Genomic DNA, 21,566 nt, shown 5'->3' on the forward strand with positions numbered 1-21,566 from the left:
TAGAGACTTCATTTGTAACATAAAATTTCGAGGGTAAGTCATAGCGTTAACATCGTGTTTCACAATCATTTGAGCCGGGCTCTTAGCAACTCGAGTATTTGGTCTTAGGCCTACAAACATAGAGAAAACACTACGAGACGAAGGTATGGTGGTTGCCGGAGAGTCTCCAATGTCAAAGTTAGTATCATCTTAAAGTTTAATACAAGTATGTAACGAGATTAGAAAACATTCCTAATACTTGAAGATTTGCCTTTTATACATGATTTCTGGGGTCAATTGCTTATGCTCGGTGTTAGGAGGATGTGTCAGATTATTTTAATACGGCATGGCTTCCTATCCCACTTACCCCTCAAGTTCACGCCGTCAGGTCTTCCATTCCCTATTCGTCAAAGGATCAATGGCTCTCCATAATATCCGCTCAAGGCAACGTGGGATGTGGGACTAGACCCCGCAGGAGGGTGTCGAGATGGCGTGTTTCCCTTATTTGCATTGTGGGGGGTTTCCCGCACTTTTGAATCTGCAGGCCGCCCTCAGCTCCAAGGCCAAGGGCCCCTTGATGGGCCAATGGGCCACTCAATTGGCCTAGGCCTCTCTTGTATTTGGGCATATAGTCTGGGCTTCTGACTAGAGGGAAATAAAAAAAAAAAAAAAAAAAAAATCCCCTTACACATAATATCGATCAATGCTCAACTTGAGAAAACATATGTAGTTTCTTGCTGTCTAGACCTCCTATCTCGTTATCAGTAAGTAAGATGCTTCTATGATCATGTGTATAGAAACCACCTCCAATTATCCCTCTTATACTTTTAATTCAAAAAAAAAAAAAAAACCCATAGCATTGGTGTGGCTGAATAATTATCATTGATACTGACCGGATGCTCTTGCTCTAACCATTTTAAGTATGATATAATTCCATAACTCGATACACAACTCTATACAAAATTAAAAGTTCTACAATTCAAAATCATAGTTAATACTTCTTTGATCTTAAAATAGATTTTTTATTTTTTAAGCTATACTACGTTTCATCATCTCCGAACACATTCGTTGATGTGACATATTTTTTTAATAGTTTCATAGGTTAATCACTTAAACAATAATAATGAAAGCTTAAGGTCGGGTCTGAGATTGAGAAGCGATGAGGTATATTGTGAATAATAATAAAAAAATATGTAAAAAATAATAATAAAATATTAAATAGTAATAAAAAGTAATAAATAGTAGTAAAAAATAAATGAAAAATAATAATAAAATAATAAATAATAATGATGTATATTGAAAAGTGTTGAGATATCCTCAATACCCACACAGCCTAAAAAAATTCTATTTCAGTCAATATAATTTGAGATGACAAATTTACTATGACCAACAACCTCTCTTATTCAAACATTAGTTTCTAAAAGTAAAATCTTTTATGATTAGTTTTGTATCATCGTTAAAATATGATTACATATTTTTTAATAGAAGTGTTATGATTGAAAAGAGATTTCATAAAATAAACCCACAAATTAACATGATTTTATATGATATATTATATCTATTTTATAATAAAAGTAATTTTTCAGTATAACGTAATATATCTAGCCATGTCAATTTATAAATTCACTTATGTAGAAATCTTTTTATAGTTAAAACATTTCTTATTTTTCAAAGCTCGACCTATATATTTTTCGAGTTTACATATATGTTTTTAGCTAACTTTAGAGCATTTTAAGTTGTCATGTTTAAATATTACTCGAAGAATTCTAAACTTTGTAAGGAAGATGGCAATACATAAATGCATGCTCAATACAAAACATTTGATAGTTTTCATGAATGTTCTTTCTTCGCATGGAACTCATGAATTTGGAGTTTTTTTCTTATGAATAATCTCAAATATATCCCCTAAAGTTCTCTAAAAATGAGTATCTTATATATTTCTCTCTTCCATTTGAGATCTTTATATTCTGATAGACAGTTTGCCTACACATAAGTCGTCACTCGGCATGTTAATAGCTAACAAACTATTTATAGTAGGATCCATTATAACTTAAAAAATTCAAAAAATTAATATTTTTTAGCACAATTAATTTGAAAAACTTTTACGTGTAAAGAAAAAATATAAAAGTTGTATGTACAGTCACTTTTACGCGTTCTTTTGTGCACTCCGCTTATATAATTGGCTGTCATTTTTTTAATATAAAATAATTTTTTTATTAATTATATGCATAAATAATATATAAAAATGACTGTTTAGTTAAAAAAATAAAAAATAATAAAATAAAATAAAATAAAAAATGGGGTGTTCTCTGACAACAACTTGGCCCGCTCCTTTCCAAATGCACAGAAATACGTGAATACATATTTACCTCGTGAGGGAAACTTAAAATAAAATCCCCACGAATGATATGTTGATGATGCTAATACCAATGGTCCAATGCCAAATGAACTTTACAGAGGCATACATACTAAACTTTGGATCTAACCTAGGCAGCAAAAGCAGCCAAAAACTTAACTCAGCCCCCACTGCCTCACCCTCCTCAACCCCACCAGCCTGTTGTTAATTTCTCCCACTCCAACACCAACATTTCAAACCAACAGCCACCATTACTGGTCCACTAACAATGTACCTTTATTGATTTGCACTCCCGGTACATCTCCATAATCATAAAAGCTGAAGCTTGAACGAAACCCAAAAACACACAGGCACTCGCATTTCCTCACAAAAAGAAAAGAAAGACCCTTTCTTTGTACCATACTACCAATGTCCCCGAACTCTTCTCTCTTTTCCTTCCTTGTTTTGTTCTCCATTCTCTTGCCCACCTTTCTGGGCCAGCACAACCCGGACTCTGCCACAATCCAATCGTTCCGTCAAACCCCATCTCCACCAGCAACTATTCCTGCATTCCCCGAACAATCCAATTTGGCTGGCTGCCCCCTCGACCTCCCGCATGAGCTCTTCCATGGCATAAAGAGCGCGTGTGGCTCCACAAAGGGTGACGCCAATGGGCAGCTCCGGCGCAGCCGCTGCTGCCCTGTACTGGCTGCGTGGCTGTACTCAGCCTACTCTGGGACTGCCTTGGGCAGGGTAGGCGCTGCAGTGGCGGCTCGTAATAATACGACATCCTACGACCTGCCATTGCTGCCGGATGATTCCGAAACCTGCGTGGATGGCTTGGGGAAAGCCCTAACGGCAAAAGGAATTGAGTTGGTGAGACCCAATGAGACCTGCGATGTGGTGTACTGCTACTGCGGCATTAGGCTGCACCCATTGAGTTGTCCTGAGGCGTTTAAGGTGACCCAGAAAGGGAAACTGGTTGGGGATGCGAGTGTGAAGAGGTTGGAGCGGAATTGCTTGAGTAGCAGCACCAATGTGAATGGATTTCCAGGTCTTGGTGGGTGCTCCAAGTGCTTGCGCAGTCTCCATCAGGTGAGTTCTTTTCTCTGATCGATAATTGGTTGTTTCGATAGCATTTCATTTATCTAATTGATTTTCTTCTTGAAAATTACATCTTTTCTTTTGTTCTGATTTGCATTGAATGGGTAGGGGGAAGGATGAAGAAGAATAATCCGGTTAAACAAAATGGTCCCTTCTAGCCTTCCGAATCTCGAGTCTTTTGCCAAGCTTTGTAATTGGGAAAGTTTTTCCTGCTTTTTTCTCATCTGGATCACCGTCAAACTCTTTGAGGGAAAATTCGTGACGCTCCACGAGAGCGAGTTCATTGTACGCTTGGTGCAAAAAAGAAAACACCAGGTCTGACTGGCATGACCAACCTTGTCTTAAACCCAGAGGGTACGAAAAGTTTTGCAGGAATGCAGAACAGAACAGAGAATAGAAACTTGAGAGAACGTGAGATTGGTTATTTTAGTTATATTTTCCAGTAAGCAGCAGATCAGAGTTGTCTGAAAACTGAAGTAAGAATAGACTCTTACACGCGCCCAAAGGCGAGTTGAACTAAAATCTATAATATAAACAACTCAGCTATTAATCAATTTTCAACGTTATTTTCTTGGTTACAATGATTATGGTCACGAGCCTTCTGTTAGAATGATTAATTTTGGTATGGTGCTTGTTTCTAGAGAAAAAAAAGTACTTAAGAGTGAGGTACCTGTCTTTAATCAGTGTGTATTCTTATATGGAGACACTTTTACTTACTTCTTATAGATTTTATTGATGTAATTGATCAAAATAATTATTTTATATAAAAAATAATACAGTCAATTATATTAATAGAATGCATAAAAAGCAAGTTTATTTTTTGACAGAATATGACAAAACGCATGCACAGTCGAGTTTTTGTGTTGGTTAGATTTATTTGTTCAGTTTGAGAATTGTTGTTTGCTTCAAAGGCTTATTTTAACAGATTGTGGTTAGATGTTGCACCTACACCTACTAATTGGCAGTGTAAAAGCTTTCTTTCATCCACCAAACTTGTGTTTGTCCAATCAGTGGGAAATGCATCATGTTGTTTACTCATGGATAGTGATCTTATGTAGCTTAACAAGAAGAAGACTTCCAATTCAAGTAAACCTGAGGACAGGACCACTAAAATGCACAACAAAGATTGTCAGCTAATGGGTCTGACATGGCTTCTTGCCAAGAACCGAACGGCATACATCCACACAGTTTCGGCGGTCTTACGAGCAATCATGATGAGCAACGATGGCTCCCATCCTCAATCGTGTGCTCTCAACAGTGACGGAATGCCTCTCGCAGTTGATTCCTCCGAAATCTCCGGCCATTCTTCATCAAACAACCTTAGAGCACCCATCAACCTCTGCCCATTATTGCTTTGTTTGCTGTATTTACTCTCAATTTTGTTGTCCACCCAGATTCATTAGATCTGTAGTCATTCATTCATGATTGTTCTACTCTTCTCTCTTCCTTGTAATATGACATGCCCTGTTTCTCCTCTGCATCTGTTAGTGTAGTTAATTCGATTGCGTTCTTTCTGTCATCTGAACAAGAATGTGGGAATTTTGGTTGTTTTCTGCATAGATAAAGAAGATGTTTGGTCCAAATTTGAAAGGGAATTTTGAGGTGGGGCTCCAATAGCATGTGCTATAGAGACTACTGTTCTGTTTTGGAGAAACAACTCTTGGTATTTTGGCGAGTAGATTGGTGTCATTAATATGGAACAGTCGTGTTTCACGGAAAATTTATGGACTGTCAACATCTTCCCAACAACGGTCCTTTATCTTCTATGGCTCATATCTGCAGAAGATGAAGGATTTTGTCATTTCTGAATAATTTGCTGCCAAGTTGGGCAGGACAATGACAAATGTCCCATATCTTAGGAAATTAAAAAAAATCTATATTTATTTAAAAACCAAATATGCGAAATAAATAAATAAAATAAAAAACTCTATATGCAGTTATTTTTACATATTTTTTGTGTATTCTACTGATATAATTGGCCAAAACGGTTATTTTATATTAAAAAAAGGTAATGCGGCCAATTATTAGTGGAGTGCATAAAATATACATAAAAGTGACTATACGTAACAAAAATTAGAAAACAATATACATGTTCAATAAAAAGCTAAAAATACAAATTATTATAAAATTATATTCGAAGAATCTGATGCCACATGAACATGTCATGCAAATCAATCTAATTTTCAGCTTTCAATGCGTTAAAAAAACAAAAATCTGCGATGGGAGTGCATTAGTTTTGCTGAAATTTTAGTTACCAAGAACTAGAAATACGGAGGGGGAACAGCTTAGGGAATGGAAGACGGCAGAAAGAAGCATACCCAATTATGAATAATTATGAATTCCTATAAAAATTTTGAAAGGATGCATATGCCATGTACTTGTTAAAAACATTCAACCCAATTCAAAGATGCAATATATTGAAGAAAAAAGTTATTTATAAGCTTGGCTGTTGACTCTTCCGATACATTATTGCTAAATAGAAGATTGGCATATCAGCTAGCATAAAAAAGGTCATTTTTGAAGTATTTTATAAACTAACTTTTAAGCAGTTGAAATCACTGTCCCTGTCCCGTTTGAATTCAGAGTTAATCTCAACTCATCTCATTTTATCTCATATTACTTAATTATTATAATTTTTTTAAATTTTTACACAAAATATAATAAACACTTTAACTTTTTCAAATATCAAAATAATGATAATATTAAAAAATAATATTCTAATAATATTTTATTCAACTTTCACTTTTCATCTCAACTCATTATTTAAATCTAACCAATATTCCATATTGATAGAACCCAATATGGCATCTCTTCTTGTGAAAACGATACGAGGAAAGTAAATTAAAATAAGACATCAATTACATGACATAAAGATTTACATGGTTCGGCAACATGTCTATATTCACAGAGTTGCAAAGGATTTTATTAGCTCGAGGAATGACAAAACACACTTTGAGGCAAAATATAGTGTTCCAGATGACCATATTTGTGACGCTCCCAACCCCCATATACGAACACGTAGAAATTGAGGTGTTGGCATGATGACAACATGGGTCACGTATCCCAACGATAAGTGTTAAGTATGTGCATATGTAACACGTATAAAACAAAAGATGCAACAGATACATTAAAGTCAATCATCTAAATACTAAAATTGTTAAGTACAAATTCACTTAAATACAAACGTTTCAAAAAATAATATAGTTATCCAATAAAAACATAATAAAGCCAAAATACAATAACCAAAATAGGGAAATAAATCCCGATATACGTGAAACTGATCCCCGATCACTCCTCTGACAGAGCTACATCCTCAGGCTCTACCTCGTCGTTTGCATCAAAATTTACGGTTCCATAAAACAATACCACAAGGTATTGAATATCGTCAGATTGTGAATCTCAATAAATAATAAACTAAACAGCCCAAGAGATGAAAATACATTTATGCAACAACAATTATACGTGCATATGATGAAATATGCATAGACCCAAAAGTCATCATTTCTCAAAAATAATTATTTCCAACACACGCTAAAATATCATTTTGGCCCAAAAACCAAGTCCATTAAATAACCTCCACCATTTTCTCAAAAAATCAGTATAAAATCCATAATTTTCCTAGAAAATGGTTCAAATATATCCATTTATCGAAACCACCATTTTTCTAGAAAATGGCTCAAATATCTATTTTACCGTATGCACCATAATCTCTCCTAAGGATCATCTACACACTCTAGCTCTTTTCGTCACACCACAAGTAATGACCGTGCGTGTGACTTCATAATGAGCGATGCTCAGTTCTGCGCCTAGTGCGTACGTGACTAAACCTAGTGCGTTCGTGACCAAGCATCCTCTAGCCCCCACCAGCAAATGGGTTACAAAATCGGCACGAGAGTGTTACCATCCCATCCAATCTCATTGTCATTCTAGCTCTCGCCAGCAAAGGGGCCACGAAATCAGCATGAGAGTGTTACCATCTCATTCGATCCCGTTGTCGCGTAACAAGAACCAAGGGGACGTCACTAAGAAGCTCTACCGAGATAATGCCTCATCTTGACTTGGGTCATGATATACATGCATCCAAAAATAATTTTCCACATGAAAACCCAGTTTTCAATTATACACATGAACATGCATGTAATTATGCAATGTATATCATGAACCCACACAAGGCATAAAATACCAAGCAACCTCACAAACAACTTCATCCTCCAATCCAACCGATCCCCAAACTCTTTGGACTCAACGTTCGGCACAACCAACTAGATCACAAAATATTTGTTAATACAAAATATATTTAAATCTTAAAAGTTATTTGGAAAAAGACTTACATTGCTTAAAGGCAAATTCTGAAAGATCAAACGCATGAACACATGATTTAATGCCAAAAGCAAACCCGAAAATACAATTACCAAAAATCACAATTTTTGAGACTGAAAATGGATTTCGAAAACAAGTAAATTTGAAATGATATTATCATGGAAATAAAGGGCTGATTTACTAAAATAAAATTAGAAGATGATGGCTGGAAAGAAAGAGGTTCACGGCAAGGCAAAAATCAACAAGAATACAAAATGAAGCCCACGGTTTTAGACCAAAAAAGGGCACATCAAAGGGCAAAACAGAGCATGAAAATGGGCAAAACAAATGAGAATGCAAGGGAAAAAAATCACAAGCATGAACTACGAAATTACTAAGGAAAAATTAAAGAAAGAAACAACATGGAGGCTTATGGCTTAGGGAGAAAACAGGGCTTGAAAAGGGAAAAAAACATATGGAAACACAACACAAACTAGGGATACAAAAGAAATGGAGAAGAGGGAAGATGGTGTGCAATGAGGATTCGAACTGACCTGCAAGAAAATAACCAGAGGAAATAAAATGCAAAGAGAGAAGAAGAACCAGTCAGTTTTGAAGAAAAATTATAGAAACCAAACCAAAGAGAAGTGAAATGTATATATTATTAGCTGAAGAATGGTGGGAGAGAATTGCAGCAACCAAAAGAAGAAGAAGAAATCAAAAAACAAAGGAAGAAGAAGAAGAGGAGTGAACGGCACAACAAAGGAGAAGGGAAAGATGAAGCAAAGCCTTAAGGGCATGGACCAAACGATGTCGTATAGGAAAATTAAAGGGGCTAGGCTTCATTGCAACTAGTTGGACTGAAAACTGGAAGGGGCTTCATCCAAAAACAAAGAACAACCCATTAAAAATAAGCCCAGTTTGAAAATCATGGTCTAAGAAATAAAAATGTACAATAAAAATAAATAAATGCCAAGTAAAAACACTACAACTAAACATTAGTAAATTAAAATAATTAAAGTCCAACAATAAAACAAATTAAAGCAAAGAGCAATTTAAACGTAAAATAATAATTAATATAAGAAAACACATTAAAATAAATTTCACAACTTAAAAATCATAAAATAATCCAACGATTAACACATTAAATTTAAACAAGATAACTACTATTTATAATAATTTAAATAATCTTTCATTAAAAATATACGTAAAAATGGGATATCACAATATTATTCATAATAAACACATTTATAGGGTTACACGACGGAAGTCCTAATTATGCAATTATCGCATTAATCGCTAGAGTGAGTCTTGAGCAAACTTTCTGTCTGATATTTGCTCCAATGACATGTCGAGTGAACTCTCTTCCTAAGCTTCGCTCGAGCAACCTATCACACGTATGTCTAGCCAACATTCTGTCTAGCGATTATTAAGTCACAACATGGGTCAAAAAAATTACTCAAAGGCTTCACCCCCGAACCCTCACGTATCAGCCCAAGTCTCATTAAAAATACATCAAGAAATCATGACAAATCCTTGTCAAATCAGGTCATCAAATCGAGTTATCACAAGAATAAACTAGCCTCCAAAACCTAACATCTCCATAATTTAGGAAACATGAATTATTTTCTTCGTGGTTCATTATCATCATTAGTTCCTATGTTCTAAAATTTTGCACAAAAAAATATCTAGGTTTTCGACTCTTGCATTTCATTTCTTCCATCCATCTCTTGTTGAGCATCCAGTGATGACATATAATCATGAGGAAATCAATTTTTAAAAACCAAAAAATGATACAAAATAATCTCTTAAAACATGGTTTGATCCTCTTTTGGTTCACCGCGTCAAAATATGAGAGGCATTTTAAAAATTAATGTGTAAAGCTTATTTACACATTCAATATGGTTTGATCCTCTTTGGTTCTTCACGTAAAGCATTTCAATACAAATTAATGTGTAGGGCAAATAAGTTTTTAGTTTCTTGCTTTTGTTGGTTAGAGCTTTGGCTGCATTTGGTTCTATGAGTGGGTTCAATTCATTCCAAACTAATCATTGATAGAATTCATTACTTTTTCAACCTTCTATAAAAAAAAGTTAACTTCATCTCAACTTATTTCATTTATTTACATTTAAACACATATCTCAATTGATTTACATTTAAATACATCTCAAGGAGATCTACAAAATATTATTATTTACATATCAATTCAGATAATTTAAAATCACTTAAGCATCAAAAAGCAGACTAAAGGTTATTGTTAGCTTATGAACCATAATACTTGCAATCAGAAGCTTGTCTCTACGTCGATCTCGACCTTCTTGAATATTGAGGCTCATCATTGTGTTCCAAAGGAAACTCAAGGTCTTCTACGTCCATGTTGTTCGTTCCAATCTGAATCAAAATACACTAGACATTATCTCATGCTCTTCCAATCGCATTCTGAGAACAAGAAAAAAATAAAGGCAAAAACTTTTCATTTCTTTTGAATAGACCGACAATGTACATCTAAAACTTAGGATTAATAATATATACAAGGTCAAGTATACAATATTAAGGCAAATTCTGTAAATCGAGCACAAGTCAACAAAACAAATTCCTAGCCTCAATTCTTGTGGATATCTTTCTCTAGAATCATGCTGTAATTTTCTGTAATTATGTGTAGCAAGATACTAGCCATAACAGTTGTAAATTTCCTTAAGTTAGACACAGCTGTAAATTTAAAACTAGACATGGAGCGTTTGTATAAATCAATTCTCTATACATGAATACATGTGAGGAAAGTTTCCATTGAAACATATTTGTTGAGTTTTATTTTTCTTTATGGTATCAGGAGAGCAAAACTCTCACGAGTCAATGATCCATTTACTAGAGATGTCTTCTTCCCCAACCCTAAATGCTCAACCTCCCTCTCTAACTGCAACATCACTGGTTGCTCTCAACATCATTGTCCAAATCAATAAGAAATTAACCCCTTCCACTTTCCTACAATGGCGTGCCCAATTTGAAGCTCTTCTAATTAGATACGACTTGCTGGATTATGTTACTGGCCTTTTGGTGTGTCCATCATCTGATGGCACTCCAACCTCTACCTTACAAACCACCCACTGAGTTAGGCAGGACAGGCTTATTCTTAGTACTATTCTCACCTCCACATCCACCATAATTACCCCTCTTATAGCTACTGCTAAGACATCCCATAAGGCATGGAAAAAATTAAATCATATGTATGCTAGCCGATCTCGAATGCAAGCTATGCAACTCAAGGAAGAAATTACCTTGATTCAGCATGGGAACTGTTCGGTTCCTGACTATCTTCATGCTGTTAAGGCACTGGCTGATGAGATTGCTCTCATCAATCATCCCATCTCCAATGATGACCTAACTCTTTACATTCTTAATGGTTTAGGCTTTGATTTCAAGGAGATTGTTGAGCAAGTCCGTGCAAGGGAGAAATCTTTGGCATTTGAAGAGTTCCATGATCTTCTGGTAGGGCACGACAGCTATCTACCATGACTAGAAACGACTACCTGGCAGTTCGTTGCTTCGGCAAATTACAGCAACCGAAAGAACACCTCCAATGGAGGGTCTTACACGAGGAACTCCTCTAAATCGTCTGGAACCCAGCACAATTAGGCCCCCAACAAGGATGCAAAGGGTCCAAACAATTCCTCAAGCTAGCCCAACTCTAATCAAAAGAGGTATCAGCCCAAATGTCAATTTTGTGACCAAACATACGGCCAAGTCCTACTCTCAACTGCACTCCACAGAAGTCACTGCAAACTACACCTCCACTTCTAGTGCAAAGGATACTAAATGGCTAATCAATTCCGTTGTGTCCTATAATATCACTAGTGATCTCACAAATTTATCCATTAATATATAATAGGATGGCAATAATGAAGTTGTGATTAGTGATGGTTTACGTTTGGCTATCTTACACATTGGTTCTTTAACTTTAAAATCACCCAAAAAAAAATTTATCCTTAGTGATACACTTTGTGTACCAAGTCTTCACAAAAATCTCATATATGTTCATCATTTTACATTTCAAAACAATGTATTTATTGAATTTCATCCTTCTTATTTTCTTATGAAGGACAAGATATCAGGGGTGATCATACTAAGAGGTGCATGTGAAAATGGTGGCTACATCTTTTCGGAATCATTGGTGGCTCCTTCCTCCAACTTGGTTGCTTATGTGCATGAAAAGACTTCACTTGATGGATGGCACAAGTGACTTGGACATCCGTCTTTCAAACTTGTTCACATTGTTATTTGCAATTTTTCACTTCCAATTGCATCAAATAAAGTCTTTCTTATGTACCTCATGTTCAGTCAATAAAGCACATCAACAACCATTTCGTTCCAATAGTCTTATGAGCAAGGCTTCTCTTGAATTGATTTATACTAATGTATAAGGCCCCTGCTCACTGTGTTGGACTAGATGGCTGTCGTTATTATCTTGTCTTTATTGACCATCACACAAAATACATGTGGTTATATCCTATGGTGACAAAATCCAGTGTCTCTACCATTTTTCCACAATTCAAAAATATTGTTGAAAATCATTTTCAATGCAAAATTAAATCTTTATACTCAAATAATAGTGGTGAATTTGTGAGTCTAAAATATTTTTTTATCTCTTCATGGTATAAGTTATTACACCACCGCTCCTCACACACCTCAACAAAATGATATCTCTGAACATTGTCACCGTCATCTTGTCAAAACCGGACTCACCTTACTTCATGATGCTTTTTTACCTCTTTCATATTGGCCCCATGCATTTCAAACGGCCACATACCTCATAAACCACAAACTACCTCGTTGTTCCTAAATAAATCACCTTACCAAGCCCTCTTTGGACAACAACCCAAATACCTCAAAATAAAAAAAATTGGGTGTTTTTGCTATCCCCTCACCAAGCCTTAAAACAAATATAAGATGGAGCCCAAATTCATACCATGTGTTTTTCTAGGCTACTTTTTAACTCAAAATGCTTATAAATGCTTGGACCCAACAAATTAACGACTTTATCTCTCACAGCATGTCCTTTTTTACGAAAAGCCCAAAGCCCATTTTTAGAATGTAGATCATCCTCTTCACGACCTGACCCTCATTCTCATTCCAAAATGGTTTCAGTCTCTGCTTCCATTCCCGTGCTACAAACAAAGCTCTCCTCGCCACCAGTGCCTTCAAATGGTGTTCATACCAACATCACTGCAGCTCCAAGTAATCCCTGTATCTCTACTTCTCATCTTTTACATGCTCAAGTTAGTTTGGATTCTCAACATGTGAATTTCATTCTCCCAAACCCTAATTCCTTTACTTTGTCTCAAAATCCTACCCAACTGCCCAATACCTGCACTGAACCTTCCTCACATACTTGCCCTAACCAAGTCGCTAAAAGTGCCCAATAGGATTCAACCATAAGCCAGTCATCCTCAAATCCACTCGCCCACAATATGACCACCCGCTCCATGAACCAAATATACAAACCAAAACAACTTCACTCTGTTACGAAACATCCTCTACCGGAGACGATAGAACCAACATGTGTGAGCCAAGCTATCTCTGAACCTCACTGGCATGATGCTATTTCCCATGAGCTCACAGCCCTCATGCAGCATGGGAAATGGGAATTGGTTCCTCCTTCACCCCACTACAACTCATTGGGCTGTAAATGGGTATTTAGAGTGAAGTGTAAATCTGATGGGTCTGTGGATCGATTTAAAGCTAGACTTATGGCTAAAGGGTACAATCAACGTCCTAGTGTTGATAATAAGGAGACATTCAGTCCAATAGTTTAACCAGCTAGGATTAGGACTACTTTAACAATTGTTATCTTGAATGGCTGGGTTTTGTGGCAAATGGACATTAGTAATGCATTCTTGCATGGAAAAATTACTGAAACTGTTTTTATGATGCAACCTCCTGGCTTTAAAGATTTGATCAAACCTGATCATGTATGAAGATTATGTAAGGTCATCTATGGGTTTAAACAGGCTTCTAGGGCATGGTACTCAGCTTTGAAAAATGCTCTCATTTAGCTTGGGTTTCACAACTCCAAAGCTGAGTCTTCGCTGTTTATATATAACCATGAGTCTATGGTTTGCTATTTCCTGGTATATGTTGATGATCTCGTAATTACAGGAAATAACTCAACTTTTGTCAGTTCCATTATTGAGAAGGTTGGTGCTAAATTTTCATTGAAGGATATGGGAAATTTAAATTTCTTTTTGGGAGTGGAAGTGATACCCACTCGTGATGGACTTTTTCTTTCACAACATAAATATGTTCGTGGTCTATTGTCTAATACAAACATGCTTGGTGCCAAAGATGTTTCCACTCCTTTATCAACAAGCACAACTCTCAAACTAAATGATGGTATAGTCTTAGTTGACAGTAGTGAATTTCAAAGAATTCTTAGCAGTTTGTAATATCTCTCAGTGACTTGCCCAAACATCTCCTTTGCTATCAATAAGTTGTCTCAGTTCATGCACAAGCCCACTGCAACACACTGGACAACAACAAAACGACTTCTCTGTTACATGAAGCATACCATATTTCATGGTATTAAGCTTACTCAAAATGCCCATTCCACTCTCACAACATACTCCGAGGCCAACTAGGCTGGAAACCTTGATGATCGAACTTTCACATCAGCCTATATCAGCTATCTTGGTTCGAGTCTTATATCATGGAGCTCAAAGAAACAACGTATAGTTGCAAGATCATCAACAGAGGCCAAGTACAAGGCCCTTGCCGATGCAGCATCAAAAACTGTCTGGCTACATGCTTTTCTTCAAGAGCTTGGGTTCAACTTAAAGTCCTCTCCCTCTTTGCTGTGTGACAATCTTAGAGCTACTCATCTTAGCTTCAATCCAGTTCAACATTCCAGGATGAAACACATTCAAATTGACCTTCATTTTGTACGTGACCTAGTTCAACGTGGAGCCCTTCAAGTCAGACATGTTCACACTTAGGACCAACTTGCCAAGCCGAAGAACTGAATTTCTTAGAGACAAAATTGACCTTGCTGATGGAAGCCCAATTTTGATGGGACATATTAAGGCAGATTCCATAAATCAAGCACGAGTCAACCAAACAGATTCCTAGCTTCAATTCTTGCGGATATCTTTGCCTAGAATCATGCTGTAATTTTCTGTAATTATGTGTGGCAAGATACTAGCCATAACAGTTGTATATTTCTGTTGGTTTTGTGAAAACAGAACACCGTAAAAAAACAGAGGAGAACTTCAACCAACACTTGTTTGATTGATTCTAAATATGTTCTGCGTATGCCATAAACCAAATACAACTTATAAGCGATCTTGAAACAATCAGCAACTAATGACAGATAGTTCAAAGGAAAACATTAACTGAGTTGGCTAAAAATAACAAAAGGCTAAAAATAGAGTTTATTGAAAAACTGCATCAGCATCAATGTGCAGCAGCTTCAATAATTTCCTTAAGTTAGACACAGCTGTAAATTCTGTAAAACTAGACATGGAGGGTTTGTATAAATCAGTTCTCTGTACACGAATACGGGCGAGGAAAGTTTCCATTGAAACATGTTTGCTGAGTTTTATTTTTCTACATACAAACTCAAATCTCGTGTTGATCGGTCTTTTATATAGAAGTGAGGTTCATCGTGAAAATGTTCGAAAATTTCATTTTTTCTTGGAGAGTCCAATTTTTTTACGAAAGGTCATCACTGACATCACTCAAAACTGGTGTAAATGCTAATACACACACGGGTGTTCATAGAACGTGCGTTGAAAATGTAGGGGTCGCATCTTTGTTGTTTTCTTCGCGGTGAAAGAGTGTTCACAGAACGTGCGTTGAAACGTGTTGTTTTCTTCGCGTCTTTGTTTTCACTTTTGCTATGCTTTGCTAGGTCTCAGATACTAAAGGAAAGCTGATTCAGGGTTGAAAGCGTAGGGAGTAAAAGGGTCTAAAACTATAAGATTCCACAAGATATGACATCCAAAAGCTCAGACTTGATATCAATCTTCAATCAAGTATAGATTGACAGACGCTTTTATAATACGCATACTGATTCCTAGTAATTCGAGAGAAACTGTAAGCTTAGTCAACCAGTATTTGCATCTGATTCCCAGAGAAATGGTTCCTGAAATTTTAACAGGAGGGAAGATCCTCAGGTGGAGGAAGCAAGCTCTGAGACTGTTCTGGGCCGTTTTTTACAATGAAAGCCATGGCTAGACCCCAGGAAGTATGTTCCTCAAGATGACAATGAATGAACCATACTCCCGGGTTGTCTGCATTGAATCTAATTGCAGCCCATCCTCCAGCTGGAACTGCCACTGTATTCCTTTCTGCAGGATTGACAAGGTTGTAGTTTTTGGTATCCTTTATAGCATCGAAATTTCCAAATCCACTGCCAACAATGAAGAAGTTGTGACCATGGACATGAATTGGATGGTTCTCCACGTTAAGAAAGCCTGTACCCTGCAGCACAATTTCTATTTTTGTGCCGTATGGCAATATCAAAAGCCTTGTACCAAACTCGGTGTTCATGTTTTCCTTCACTGGGTCCACTCCGGTATAATCAAAAGCATTAGGTGGCTTTTCCGGGAAATCTAAAGAGAATGCGGTGGAGTTCTTGTAATGGTATTCCAATATCGACTTCAAAGGCCGAACAAAGGATTGATTATTCATGGAAGCAAAGAATCTCTTATCTTCATAGCCCTTGCAAGTTTTGTTTGCAGGACAGTCTTGAAGATTAAGGCTTACGGTTGTTATAACTCGCTTATCAATCTTTTTGGGAACATGACAAGGATACTCAGTAGATGCAAGGCTGCAGAGTTTTTTAGAAAATCTTGTAGCAAAGGCAGTATCTCTCATTTCAGGAAGGTTATGAAATGCAGAACTCCTTGGCAAAAAAGGGGTCTCACTTGTTTCTTTCCTAAAATTACTGTACTTTAAAAAGCCAATTGAAGTAGAGTTATTGAAGGGAAAAATGGTAGTTATATAAGGAGTGACTGCCATGACAAACATGCCTGAGGAGTCTGGAATTTGATTTGCAGTGAACAAAACATTGGTAGTTTGTCCAGGAGCAACCATAATTGCTGTAGTTGTGAAAGGTCTTGTGTAAACTGCATCAACTTCAACAACTATCAATGCGTGTTTAGCAATGGCAAAGAAGAGCTCATTGTTGAGTGCTGCATTAATGATTCTAAGCATGTAGGTTTTGCCATGTTCCACTGTCTGGATGTAAGTATCTGCACATTTTAACATAACATTGTAATGTATATATGTAGGTATGTCCATCTTTTCTCTTAGGCATACCTTTCTTCAGCATTATTACGGGCACTTCAAGCCTTTTGATCTTTATGGGAACCAAAAGTATTGATATTCTTTACAATTCAGGTTGGCAATACTTCAGCAACACTAAACTCACCTTTATTGGAGCAAGGATAGAGTGGTCCTGGCAAGCCATTTATGGTATAAGCATCTGAACTATTAGGCCCACCTCCATACAACATCATCTCATTTTCCACTGCAGCTACCTCTGCATTCCACCATTCACCTGTATTCAAACCCATAAACTTGTCATGGACAGAATAAACAAGAAGACAATGTTCAAGAAGATACAACAATATATCATTTACAGTAGAGAAGCAAAGTGATTCTAAACGGTGCACCCCAGAATTGGTCGGGACTTTGTTCGGACACCCATTGCCAATAAAAAAAGAGAGTGAGTCCAACAACAACTAGTTGCCACTTGCTGTTTGACCATTTATGTTAATAGTCTTTCAATTTCATCCAATCAAAGAAATCTGAAAACAAAATCCTTGTTAGGTATTTACTTGTATATTCGTCTTATATACTTAAGCTATGCCTGTTGCCATCATCTTATGAATAAAACTTCTTGATTACCTAATAAAAACCCTGAAATCCGAAAACGAAAAATAGAACAAAAAAGAAGTTAATTAAAAGGCCAGGAAAATGGTCTAATTGGGATTGTCACCTAATATAATGGGCACTTCAGATTGGATTGGAACTGAAAATGGATATGGCATGCGAGGGTGGATTATGAAGGAGCCATGCACTGAAGAACGTTGCCAACCATAATGTGCATGCCATAGGAGGGTGCCTCTTTGGTCGATCACAGTGAACTTGTATGTGTAGGACTGCCCTCCTCTTATAGGGCATTGTGTAATGTAAGCTGGTCCATCTGCCCATCCTGTTCTTAGTTGCCTTATTCCATGCCTATAATGAGCAACAAAACACATCAGTCAGGTAAAATTCAAGACAGCTAGTTTCTCACGGTGGTCAGAATATATAGAATTAGGATTTCCTACAACCTTTTTTCTTTTTTCTTTTTTTTAATTTCTATTATTCTGAGAAAGATAAACATAACATGTGAGTCCCACTGTACTAAATATTGGGGTCCACTTTGCTCAGGGCCAGCTTTAATACAATATGAACAACATGTTGAGAGTATTTATCTCTAAATTGTAAAATATGTATAGATCAACAAGGTGTATACACACACATATGTATATATATTATTATATATAATTGGCAAAAAGCTGACAACTACTTGAAGTACAACCATCCTGCTTGAAGCCTCCTCAAATAAATACTAGCTGCAAGACCTTCCATACAGTTAATATCCCTTTATTGTTATTATTATCGCAGTAGATATGAACAATTATGGTGCTAGATGAGGTTTTTAATTAGGCTGGTTTGGATACCCAAAGCATCTCATCTGGGTTGTACGGACCAGAGTTTTGTCTATCTAAATGTTACAGTATATGAACAGTACAAAACTATATAAACGGTGCAACACAGTAAATGTACAATACAAAACTGACGGAAACATTATATAAATAGTACGTAAACAGTACAAGACTTCAAGAATTTGGGTACTCTTTAAAAGCACCAAAATATGGGACTCACACCTTTTTTAAATCTTAAAAAATAAAAATTTCTCATTTTATTATTTAAACACATTTTTTTTATAAATTATTTCATCTTATCTTAATTTAAAAATTTTACTACTATTCAAAATATCTCATATCATCTCATCTCATCACATCTCATTTAAACAACATAACCAAACGAGCATTAATCCTTATATAGTACTATCCGTACTCTATTTTTAATTCTGCTCTTAAAATTTTTGGGTTTGTTGGTTGGCTCATTAATATAAAATCTCTCTCTCTCTCTCTCTCTCTCTCTCTCTCTCCACCCTCGTGTCCTTTGTATCTATTAGTTCATTATGGAAATATATGATATGCTTAGAGCATATTAATTAAACATGAAGATACGTGCTGAATATATATTAGATGATTATTTCCCTTCTGAAAAGAATCTTTTAGAATTCTTAATCTTAAGGTTTAAAAAATGTATTTTACTTGTAAGTCGTTGCGAATATATCCTGTACATTGGTTATCGGGCAAGACTTAGCAAGTGGCCAACTTGTAATTATAATTTATAATTGCGTTTGAAAGAAAGACGCGTTTATAAAAAACTTTTTATCAAGTATTTCTAAGATTTTCATTACAGACTGTTCACTGAGGGTGGGAGCATATATGCTTACCAATGGATGGTGGTGTTCATGGCCATGCTATTAGTGACTTTTATTTCTACATTGTCGCCTTCATGAACAGAAATGGTCGGCCCTGGATACTCCCCATTCACCGTTAGAAGCGGCTTTGTGTGGCACAAACGCCTCACCTTCTTCCACTCAACCTGTTTGGAAATAGAGAAAATGAAGAAGAAGAAGAATCACAATGTTTGAATCACTTTCTTTTCAAGAAGAGGGTGAAACACAGAAAGTTTCTGATCTTAGCTTACATTAAAATGAAAGCTCTGAGTGGTTGTAGAAGAATAAGATAACTGAAGAAGCCTTGCCAGTAACAGTACTTGAAGTGTTACTGCGAAGAAGAACCTGTAATGTTGGCACAAGCCCTCCATTTTCAGCACCAATATTGCAGCAGTACTCAGGAATAAATTGCTGCTCATACATACATACATATATATACACATACATATATATATGTATATTACAAGTTTTACGTCAGGAATCTCATGCACGTTGCCCCACTTGTAAAAATCCTATGAGAGTTACAGGGAGTAGGTGTGATGGGGATGGAAGAGGGACAATGAATATGTCAAATGACCATTCATCTAAATCAGTTCCTTTTTGTTAGAAGCCTTGGCTGCTATATACGTATATATATATATATATATATGCATAACGACATGCATAATTAAGAAAGGGTTTTTCAGAGAACAATACATAGGGAGCTTTCATCTCCAAGCCATGCGTGCATTATAAATATAATTTTGAAGCAAATATTTATTGATTTGCCTTCTCTCTCATCTACTCATCTCGTCATGTACTGCTCTTGTTTTGGGTTCTTAATTATATGAGTTAACTTGGGGTTCAGAGATTTGGTGGACTTTTCAAGGGTCTATACCAGACAAAGCTGGACTCATTGAATATCTTTGCTCACCAGAAACAGAGCATCTTTGCTTACCAGAAACAACACAAATTCTTAGTAGCTAGTTTGGACGAAAAGATACTATATAGTACAGTCTTAAGGCGCGTTCTCATGCACTCTTCTTGAAAAGTTGGTTTTTCTAGCGAGTCTCAGATTTATCAATTATTTTAAAAGAACTGTAGAACTCGTACACTCTACAATTCTATAAATTATATCTCTAATGAAAACAATGTATCAACATACTAAAATAATAGCAATATATGAGTGCGTTAAAGATAGAAAATAAATAATAAAATCTACCTCTTCAGTTTAAATTTTTAGGACAAATAGTAATTTCATATAGTATTAGAGTAAAGGTCCTGAATTCAAATCCTGACTCTACACTTTATTTCATTTAATTAAATATTTCACGTGTTAGGTCACCCATTGAGGGAGAGTCTAACCCATACATGAGGGGGTGTTAAGATATTAAATAAATAATCAAATTTACATCTTCCTATCAATTTAAACTTTTGAAATAAGTAGTAATTTCATAAAATGTAATATATAAAGTAATTCTTTCAAATGATTTGGGAGCCAACCTGATGCACACACGAAAGAGAGTATTATTCTCAAGGTATGTGCACTAGCAGTGGCCTTAATAAAATTTGGCCAAATTTTAACTAGAAAATTTATTTTTACAGATTTTAACTAGCATTTTTCATAACATCAAATAATAGATTCAACAAATTTATCACTATTCTATTAAAATATTGATTTAGATTTTTTTCATTTATTTTAATTTTAATTATAATTTAAATATTTATTCATTATTAAAAAAATACACATTAATTTTCTAACTTTTTTCAAAATTTTCCAAATTAACATTTTTTTTAAATCACAAAAATTTTTGAACTTTTTTCAAATCACAATTTACACAATATATTCAAACCCAATTTCATTTTGATTCCTGTTTGGCCACCAATGAAATTAAAGCTTAACTACAACAACAACAAATTTCTTCTTACGCTAAGATCAAAGTAGTGGGAAAATGAATTATTTTATTTTAAAAATAATATTTAACCAGCTTAATTAAATTTGGCAGTGAAATAGCTTTAAATTATAATTATTGTTCATTTGTTAAGTCTAATATAATAATTTATTGCACTACTTGGTCCCGTTTGATTACACAGATCAGATGAGATGAGATGAGATGTTTTAAATAGTAATAAATAAAATATTATTATAATATAATTTTGTAATATTAATTTTATATTGAGATTTAAAAAAATAAAGTTATTTATTATATTTTATATAAAAAATTTAAAAAATTATAATAATGAGTTGAGATGAGATGAGATAAATTTTTTAATTTTATGTAATTAATCCGG

General features: G+C 35.4%; 3 protein-coding genes across 3 annotated transcripts; 2 read left to right on the plus strand and 1 right to left on the minus strand.

The window, feature by feature from the left end:
* Positions 1-2,454: 2,454 nt before the first annotated feature.
* LOC122297813 (uncharacterized GPI-anchored protein At4g28100-like) lies at positions 2,455-5,001 on the plus strand. Its single transcript, XM_043108010.1, has 2 exons — positions 2,455-3,409; positions 4,477-5,001. Exons 1-2 carry the CDS (start codon positions 2,744-2,746, stop codon positions 4,819-4,821), a joined length of 1,011 nt encoding a protein of 336 aa, XP_042963944.1. The 5' UTR covers positions 2,455-2,743; the 3' UTR covers positions 4,822-5,001.
* An 8,181-nt stretch (positions 5,002-13,182) lies between these two features.
* Positions 13,183-13,527, plus strand: LOC122296898 (uncharacterized mitochondrial protein AtMg00820-like). The gene has a single exon (XM_043106695.1). It carries the CDS (start codon positions 13,183-13,185, stop codon positions 13,525-13,527), a length of 345 nt encoding a protein of 114 aa, XP_042962629.1.
* A 2,193-nt stretch (positions 13,528-15,720) lies between these two features.
* On the minus strand, positions 15,721-19,863 carry LOC122295566 (laccase-1). Its single transcript, XM_043104644.1, has 5 exons — positions 19,547-19,863; positions 19,290-19,441; positions 17,712-17,953; positions 17,142-17,270; positions 15,721-16,962 (listed from the first exon to the last, which is right to left on the minus strand). Exons 1-5 carry the CDS (start codon positions 19,736-19,738, stop codon positions 15,860-15,862), a joined length of 1,818 nt encoding a protein of 605 aa, XP_042960578.1. The 5' UTR covers positions 19,739-19,863; the 3' UTR covers positions 15,721-15,859.
* Between the last annotated feature and the right edge of the window lie 1,703 nt (positions 19,864-21,566).

The sequence above is a fragment of the Carya illinoinensis genome, chromosome 15 (assembly GCF_018687715.1).
Source record: "Carya illinoinensis cultivar Pawnee chromosome 15, C.illinoinensisPawnee_v1, whole genome shotgun sequence".
NCBI classification, from domain to species: domain Eukaryota; kingdom Viridiplantae; phylum Streptophyta; class Magnoliopsida; order Fagales; family Juglandaceae; genus Carya; species Carya illinoinensis.

What these genes read in the sequence shown, in the direction of transcription:
- LOC122297813 (XM_043108010.1), top strand. Translation starts at nt 2,744, where the DNA reads ATGTCCCCGAACTCTTCTCTCTTTTCCTTCCTTGTTTTGTTCTCCATT. An exon ending in GCTTGCGCAGTCTCCATCAG is followed by an intron (nt 3,410 to 4,476) that starts GTGAGTTCTTTT and finishes GATCTTATGTAG; the next exon opens with CTTAACAAGAAGAAGACTTC.
- LOC122295566 (XM_043104644.1), bottom strand. Translation starts at nt 19,738, where the DNA reads ATGTGTATATATATGTATGTATGTATGAGCAGCAATTTATTCCTGAGT. An exon ending in TGAAGTGCCCATTATATTAG is followed by an intron (nt 17,271 to 17,711) that starts GTGACAATCCCA and finishes GTTTGAATACAG; the next exon opens with GTGAATGGTGGAATGCAGAG. An exon ending in CTATCCTTGCTCCAATAAAG is followed by an intron (nt 16,963 to 17,141) that starts GTGAGTTTAGTG and finishes TAAAATGTGCAG; the next exon opens with ATACTTACATCCAGACAGTG.
- LOC122296898 (XM_043106695.1), top strand. Translation starts at nt 13,183, where the DNA reads ATGACCACCCGCTCCATGAACCAAATATACAAACCAAAACAACTTCAC.